The 8,969-nt window shown below is 31.2% G+C and overlaps 1 protein-coding gene across 3 annotated transcripts; it reads left to right on the top strand.

Moving 5' to 3' along the window:
* Positions 1-5,054: 5,054 nt before the first annotated feature.
* Positions 5,055-8,097, top strand: LOC18039165 (floral homeotic protein APETALA 2). Of its 3 annotated transcripts, none has more exons than XM_006428832.2 (10): positions 5,055-5,888; positions 6,048-6,073; positions 6,167-6,197; positions 6,321-6,408; positions 6,513-6,661; positions 6,780-6,824; positions 6,917-7,020; positions 7,101-7,243; positions 7,366-7,485; positions 7,582-8,097. In XM_006428832.2, the coding sequence occupies exons 1-10, from the start codon at positions 5,374-5,376 to the stop codon at positions 7,825-7,827; spliced, it is 1,467 nt and encodes a 488-aa protein (XP_006428895.1). In that variant the 5' UTR covers positions 5,055-5,373; the 3' UTR covers positions 7,828-8,097. The 3 variants fall into 3 exon arrangements, with proteins under 3 accessions (XP_006428895.1, XP_024038545.1, XP_024038546.1); XM_024182777.1 differs by having other exon boundaries at positions 6,777-6,824; XM_024182778.1 differs by lacking the exon at positions 7,366-7,485 and having other exon boundaries at positions 6,777-6,824.
* The last annotated feature ends 872 nt before the right edge of the window (positions 8,098-8,969 follow it).

Raw genomic sequence — 8,969 nt, 5'->3', positions numbered from 1 at the left:
AGCGTTTACTTCGCAAAATAAAGGCGGGAATCATAATCGGAATTGTGGATCTTACCCAAATTTGGGAATGGAGAATGGAGAGCTTGGGAATCAATCTCCTATTCCCTAAATTTCTCATTTCACCCCCATTAAATTTTTATAATCTCCAAATTGCCCTCAATCAACTTTTGTCATTTTTGCATTTTGACCCCGTAGAGTTTATGAAAATACCTAAAAGTTTTGTATTATTTGCACATAGGTCCTTTATTATTTAATAATTAATTAATCAATTAATAATAATAATTTATTAATTTTATTTTTTATTGGGATATTATCATTTTTCCACCAAAATTATTCTGACACATTATGTCAATACCACAGTTTGGTAAAAATATCATTTTACCGCCAAACTTTTAAACTGTTAGTATTTTCCCACCATTCCGTTAACTAAATAAAAATTATACTAACATCATAAGGGCATTTTGGACATCTCATGCGAAGCCAAAACGTTGCGTTTTGCAATTGTAAAAAAACAAACAATTTGGACATGAAAGCCCTAGAAATCGAAATCAACCCCCCTCTCTCTATTTCTTGTTCCATCTCCGCCCTCTCTCGCTTACTGTCACTAACCCATATCTCTCTCACTCTCGCAGCAGTGTCATCTTTTGGGGGTAATTTTGTAATTAAATCGTCTTTTGTTGTTCTTAATTTTTAAAGAGTAAAATTGTCTTTTACGCTCCAGGGGTAAAATTGACTTTTTGTGCATTTTCCGTTAAATATTAACTGAGTTTTAACGGAATGATGAGAAAATGCTAACAATTTAAACATTTGGTGGCAAAATGATGTTTTCACCAAACTGTGGTACTGACATGATGTGTCAGAATAACTTTAGTGTGAAAATGATAATATCTCTTTTTTAATTAATATTATTGTCATTATTATTAAAGACTTTTTAGTAATTTGGAATACCCAAATCATTCCATTTCTGATTCTAAGATAAAGTAAACACATTAATCACAATCCAACCTATTACGATTCTAATTCCTACAATTAAAGTAAACAACTTATTCTGATTCTGATTCTCGATTCCATTTCAAGTCCATTCTCATTCTTACCCATTCCGATTCCATCTCATTTCGATTTCAGTTTAGTAAACACAACATTATTGTTTAAGTTACTAATTAAATTTTTTAATAGATAAAAAATTAATACCAAAAATACTGTAGCTAGAATATCATTGTAAAAGATAAGAAAAAAAAAGGGACAATACTGTAATATAATTAAGAGCACCGATGTCTTGAGATATTTTTTAAAATGTAGAGACTAAATCAGTACTTAAATCAAAATATAAGAATTAAACAAGATTGTGGTTATATAATAGGAATTAAAAAAAATATAGTGATTTATTTAATAAGTTACTTATAAAAAGCAACATTTTACTTGTTTTTAAAAGTTGTTGTCAAATGAAGAAAATTATAAAATAAACAGCTTATAAAAATTTTATCATACATTATTGTTGTCAATACTTATGAAATAAGTCGTTTATAACGTTTCAATCTTAATCTCAAATGAGATATTCCTCTGTAGAGAATCTTGACAAAGTATAGTGATTTATTTAATAAGTTGCTTATAAAAAACAACATTTTACTTGTTTTTAAAAGTTGTTGTCAAATGAAGAAAATAATAAAATAAACAACTTATAAAATTTTGTATCATACATTATTGTTGTCAATACTTATGAAATAAGTCGTTTATAACGTTTCAATCTTAATCTAAAACGAGACATTCCTCTGTAGAGAATCTTGACAAATAATAATGATAGGAATATAAATTTTAATATAGTAAGTTTTTTCATGTAAATTAATTTGTCAATACATTATTGGTTGGATGATTTTCGCATACGCCTCTGTCATAATAGTCAATATTTGTAAATTTTAAATTATTTTTTAATTATTTTATTGAGTCAATATAGTAATGATATAAAAAATACATTTTTTGTCCTGTAGCACTTTTACTTTGGTGATTAACAAACAATAATTCACAAATTCTTTTATATTTTTTTGTGCAAATTGATGTAACAATAAACTTTTCGATTAAATGATGTGATATGGCGTGCTTCAGTACTTTATTGATTATGTTCAATTTTATATTTTTGTTCAATCAATAATACATTAACACATACATTTGCTAAAAAAGAAAAAAAAATTTGGATTCTCTCTCTCTCTCTCTCTCTCTCTCTCTCTCTCTCTCTCTCTCTCTCTCTCTCTCTCTCTCTCTATGTGTGTGTGTGTGTGTTGTTAGTTAAAATGTTTGAAGTAAATTTGATGACATTTTAAGACTTTAGATAAGCAATTGAAATTCTTTTGATATTAGTAAATTGTCAAAAAAAAACGTGACAGATATTTTTCTAAATAATTATGCTGAGAAAAATAGACATCTCTCATGAGAATTGATGAAGCCCTCGTTTTATTAACGTTATGACCTAGCTAAAGAACAAAAAAATACTACGTTAAAATATTCTTATGATTTAACTTGATCCTCACTTTACAAAACGATTGCTTCCTCAGTTCTCATTAGAAAATGACCGTGAAATAGAAACATCAATTTAATGTGAGAAATTTATATAATAAGAATACCATTTGCACATAAAGACGACGAAATAATCATCATTATTGACCCAAAAAAAAACTGTAAATCAATAACATTTACAATTAATTAAATTTAAAAAATTGTTTGATTAAACAATTAATTGTATTTTTTTAATAAAAAAATAAAAATTGACCAGAATAGTGAATTTATCTTTTAAAAAAGATTTTTAAGGAAACAGATGATGAGGGCAAATTAAACAATAGTCACACCCCTGATCCAGAATCAAATGGGCAAAGAAAAATAGGCCCAAATCGAGTTGATACAAATATATTTCGTTTAATAAACGAATTAGTGAACTCAAATTCGTGTCTGATTTGTTTATTAAATTAATTACGCGGATTTGGCTCGTTTATTAATTATATAAAAAAAAAAATTTAAACTCAACTCCATTTTTTTTCCTGTTAAATCGAATAAAAGAAACCGATCCATTTTAAACTTATAGTGGGATAGAAATAATCATATCATTACCGAGGTTAGTCCTTAGGAGAAGAAAAGACCATAACCAGAGCCTCCACTAAGATACTGCAACTCTGGAAGGGTCCAAAAGAAAATTAAACCGAACCGAATTAAGATTACTTCAAACCGAATCGATGACTGAAGTCAAACCGAATCCATGCCGGTCAGTCCTGGATAAATAAAGATGAAGCATCTTCTTTTCTTTCTTATTGAACTTAAATATTTTTTTTTTTAAATTTCTGTTCTTTATGTGGTTTCATTTAAAATAAATAAATAAAAATAAAATCAGAAGAAAAAAAAAAAGTTTGATCGGTAAAAATTTATTTGAACGACAAATTAAATTAAATTAAGAAAAAAAAAACTTGGGAGCTGCTGCCTGCTGCTGGATGATTACTGCAAAAGCAAAGAAAACACCAGAGGTACGGATATGGTAAACGTTGTATAGTCTTGTCGAGTCATAATCACCAGCTCAGTTGTTTTAAAGATTTCAGTCCACTCGCTCACCCCCACCGCCCTCCACTTCCCATACTACTGCTACTCTTCCGCCGAACAGAAAAAATAAAAAATAAAAAACAGACTGAAGCGGTAAAACACACGCGCCGTAACAATTTGCAAACCTTTTTTTTATTTTTTTAATAGAGCATCATTTTGTAGTAAATGAAAATTTAAATTGCATCAAAGATTTTGCAGGGTCTTGGTACTCTAACAATATAATGTTATTAGGCGCAGGCAGATATTTTATCGAAGGATTTTACTGAATCACAATTAATTTAATTTATAAGTCGCCTAAAACGTAATGTTTAAATAATGTGATAATGGATTTATTCTAAGATGATTGTCGTAATGAATTTTTAATTATAAATAAATGTAATTTGATCGTAAAATTAATTTGTCCCAATAGAACTCTTGAGCTATTCACATACGCCATAATTGTATATATTTGAATTTCCAGTAAACTTTATATTATAATTTATAAATTTGTTTGCTTATGGTACTATACGAGTATTGTAGCCCGCGGTATAGATACACCATAAAATGATCAAATTTTATTAATTTTATATTATTTGATTGTGCTGACATTGTGACTGTAACCTATGGTACAAGTAGATTATAATCAACTAAAAAAAATAAGATAACTTAGATTTAAATTAGTTTTTTTTTTTAAATTTATTTGGAAGTAAATATCTACCAAGTACCTAATGTTTTTCCCTTTATCAAAAATATATCTCTTCTCTATTTTTCTATTATCACCATAAGAGAATTTAACATAATATTGATAAAATGACTGTTTTATTCCTGAATGCCAAAAAAAAAAAAAATCTAATGGCTGTTGTTTTGGATACCTTTAGCATAGCATTCATCATTATCTTGGATTGATGAGAACAAACAATAAACTCTTAAGTTTCCATAACTAGTTTTTACTTTTATATATATTTTTTTTAATTGAAGGGAACAAACCATCATGTTCAAAATTTCTCATATTCATTTTATAATCATTTTCAATGTATTTTAGATAATTATGATCGACTTTGTTGGTAATTTATTGTTTTTGAAGATTTGTTAATTTTTTTTAAAGATACTATTCAAGATGGAATATACAAGTCGAGAGTTCTTGATTTACGTTGTAAACGAGTTACAAATTAGTTAAGGTACTTCTTTCGGTGATTTTATATATTTAAATTAGATGTGGTCAATATTGGTCCTAAAAACTACAAAATAAAATTGATTTTTTTTAATCATTTAGATAGGATTAAATGGTTTTTTTTAATATTTGGGTGTAAAATAATCATTTAATCAATATTTTGTTAAATTCTACGATGGTGTTAATAAAGAAAGAACGAAAAAAAAAAAAGGTGACGCATTTGATAAAATTTAGGTAAATAGTTGCAAAAGAAATGAGAAAAATCGATTAGTGCATTTTTATAACGTGTGAAATATGACGTGCTGTGATATTTGCCGTGTATTTTGGTCATGATGGAAGGGGAAACAGGAAGAGAGCAAAAACAGATACCAGTTTGATTGTTGTTGTTGGCTCTTATGTCCCATCACTTCTTTTAGAATTTCAGACCCACCACCACTTTCATCTTTTCTTTCTTTCTTTCTTCATTCGTCCCATTTTTATTTTTTTCGTATAAACATGTCCTGCTTCTCCTTTGCGTTCTCCTTCTTACTATTATTATTATTATTATTATTATTATTATTATTATAAGCTTCCTCTTTGTAGCACTCCCAAGTTTCATTTTGCATTTGCAACGCAAAACAGGAACAAGAAAAGCACCAGCTAGTGCAATGTTGGATCTTAACTTGAGCGTGTACTCGGGCGAATATTCCAATTCCATGAACAGGGAAAGTTCTGGAAGCTTCCATTCCTCCGTCGTCACCTCCGTCGGTGACTGCTGCTCCCCTGCTTCCTCTTCCGGAGGTTACATTTTCAGTATACTGAAAGATTCTAACAACAACAGTGGCAGCAACCAAAACGATCACCACCACCACCAGCATCACTATCAAAACGACAATGTTTTAACTCAAGGCGGCGGCGGAGGCGGCGGTGGAGGCAGCAGCGGCATTCCGTTTATTCCGTTAATAATAAACACAGAAGTAGAAGAAGAAGAAGAAGGTAACAACAATAACGATGATGAAAGGGACAGGGTAGCTTCACTATCACAGCAACGGGATGTTCAGATTCAGCAGCACAGCCATAGTAGACAAATGAAGAAAACTAGACGTGGGCCTAGGTCTAAAAGTTCTCAGTACAGAGGCGTTACCTTCTACAGAAGAACGGGAAGATGGGAATCTCACATTTGGTTTGTTATTTTTCTTTTTATATATATAATATATATATAAAAATTCATTAAAATAGTAGTCAAAACTTTTTTGCTTTTTGTTTCTGTTGAAGATTTTTTTAAAGTTCACCTTTTTTTTAAATATTTGTGTGTGTGTGTTTTTTTTTTTAATTTCTGCAGGGATTGTGGGAAGCAAGTCTATTTGGGTAAATGTTTTTTAATTTTTATTCGTTGTACTTGCCATTTCTGACTTAAACTGCCTAGTTTTATTTACTTAGTGTATTTTTGTAAATTTGCAGGGGGATTTGACACAGCTCTTGCAGCGGCCAGGTGAACAAATATTTCTTTTTCTGAATTTATGAATTGAGATTGTTGTTTAGAGTTTCATTGATTGATACTATACTTGGAGCCAAGTTACGGGAATTTTTTGTTCAATTTGGTATTCTGATTCAGGGCTTATGATCGAGCTGCTATAAAGTTTAGGGGAGTTGATGCAGACATCAATTTTCACGTTGATGATTATCAAGACGATATAAGAATTGTAGGTCGCAGACTATGTTGTTTACTCGCTTAATTGAGTCGGTGATTGCAATTGGGTACTTACATTTCCTTTTTTTTTTTTTTGATTGACTGTTTGTTTTGCAGATGAGTAATTTTACAAAAGATGAATTCGTGTATTCTCTCCGCCGCCAGAACACTGCAGCAGCTAGCAGGGGAACTTCAAAATATAGGGGAGTCACGCTGCACAAATGTGGCCGGTGGGAAGCTCGCATGGGGCAGTATCTGGGCAGGAAGTGAGAAGCCCTTTTAACAATTTACACTTGATGTGCCATTTACTAATTATGAATTAAGAACTGGAGGAATTGATTTGGTTATGATAGTTTTAGTTTTGGGTTGCTTGCTTGCTAGCAGGTATGTTTACTTAGGGCTATACAATAGTGAAGAGGAAGCTGCAAGGTATAATTGATTACAAAAACAATCTTCTTTGATACTTGATGTCTAATTTTGCTTATGTTTAATGAACTGTATGTATATGTCTTGGAAATCAGGGCTTATGACAGGGCTGTTCTGAAATGCATTGGGAGAGAAGCAGTCACAAATTTTGATCCCAACTCATATGATGAGAATTCGATCTATGGGACCAACCCTGCCGGTAGTATTTCTCGTCAGTAATTTTGATATATTTTTTGTATAAGTAAATGCCAAATTGTCAGCTCTTAGTTTCTTATACAGAGGGCGACAACGAAGTTGATCTAAATTTAGGAATTGCTCCTCCGAAATCAAACGATGGTAGAAAGGATGAAAACAATTGGAGCAAATTTCTATTCCAAAACGGCTGGAATAACATGCCCAATGATTTTGGAGCAAGAAAAACGGTGATTTTTAGATTGCCTTTCCTCGTGCATTTTGGTTATTTGATTTTGCATAGATGATTTGGCCACCACAAACTGTCCAGGGTGTTAAATTAGCCAATTTCAATTGCTTGTATTGCTCTCAGCAACTGGAGAATTCTGTTGCTGCGACAGCAAGGGTTCAGCCTGCACCGTGTAACCCTGCTATGCCTATTGAGCCCTCTCCTCCTGGCTGGAGTGGTGGATTTTCTAATCACTTACTAAATGTAAATCCATGACTAGTTTATAAATGAATAATTTGGTATTATTTATGCTTTTGTTTCTGCCATAGATCATGTGATCGATATCTTTGGTGTCAGCAGGAAAGAGCATTAGAGAAGGGGAATATTAATTCCTTCCCTAGTTGGACATGGCAATTTGAAGCCCCTCTTGTTGGGTCAGCTGCAGTGCCACGCTTCTCTACTGCAGCATCATCAGGATTCCCTTCAATGATTACTGCACCTTCAGTCGTCTCCAATCACCTTCATTATCCGAACACAATGGTCCACGACCGTTACACCCAGTCGATCATCAACCCCAACATGCCTCATTTCTGCTGTAGAAGCTGAGTGGTAAAAAATGGTCACAATAAAGAATCTTTCTTGTACATTGAAGGGGTAAACAAGGGAAGGAAAACCGAGACTACTTGTTGTAATCATATGTTCAAGCGAAAAATCTTTTATATGTACAAGTAAATTAAATTTGATGAAGAGCGAAAGAGAGTTGCATTAACATCAAGCATTTTTCTTTCAGGAAGTTCTGAAAGTACTTGCAGTACTTGGCTAAACACTTGTAATGACTAGAACTTGTGTAAAACTGCTTTTCGGCTAATCTATTGAAGTTTGTGTGTTAATTTACTGTCAATTAGAAATTTAGCTATTTACAGTCAGACAATTAATATTCGAGGAACTTATTGTCAAGTAGATGTTTAGCTTATTATAATTAGACAATTATCATTCGATTTAAGAATGTTTATTTTACTCATATTTTAAAAGGGAGAAGATTGAATTAAGGGTTCATATTATAATACAAGAACACAAACCTTAAGTTCTATTATATGAAAGGTTAATTGGTGGTGAAGTTCTTATGAAATATATGTTTGCTTCAATGTGCCTAATTAGTTAAACATTCCCATTTGTTAACCAACTTGTGTCTTGAGTTTGACAGGCATAAAACTGGATTAGAGAAACTAAACTAATTTTTCTTTATTAATTTTGTAGCATCACAACTCACACAGTTATATTACAAGCATGAAGAGATTTTGTAGTCTCACAATGTGGTTTTTAGTTTTTACAATCATGGGGTAAAATCTTGTTAGTGCGACTAAACTAAGCAATAATGATTTTTGAACGCAAAGCGCTCATTGGACGAGTGATGAACATATTTTTGTCTTACTTTAAGTTAAGGACTTGAATTCTCTTTATATTAGAGACTTAGAATCTTTTTTAAATTATATTTATTGTAACTTACAATCTAATTAAAATATATAAAAATAGATAGACATAAGAGGTGGACCACGTGGAAAATTGTGTGATTTTTATATTGTTTTAATTGAGCCATGCGAGATAGTTAAATTTAATAACCTTGATACCACAATTAGACCCAAAGAAAGTGCATTGAGGTTGAACTTTGTGGCATCATAATTGAGTAGGAAATGAAATGATGGATTGGATGAAACTTGCGGGAAAGTGTAATTTCATGAAGTAAAAAG

Source organism: Citrus clementina, unplaced genomic scaffold, assembly GCF_000493195.1.
Source record: "Citrus clementina cultivar Clemenules unplaced genomic scaffold, Citrus_clementina_v1.0 scaffold_6, whole genome shotgun sequence".
Taxonomy (NCBI): domain Eukaryota; kingdom Viridiplantae; phylum Streptophyta; class Magnoliopsida; order Sapindales; family Rutaceae; genus Citrus; species Citrus x clementina.
The sequence above is the reverse complement of the archived record's forward strand: the minus strand, read 5'-3'. Positions and strand labels throughout refer to the sequence as shown.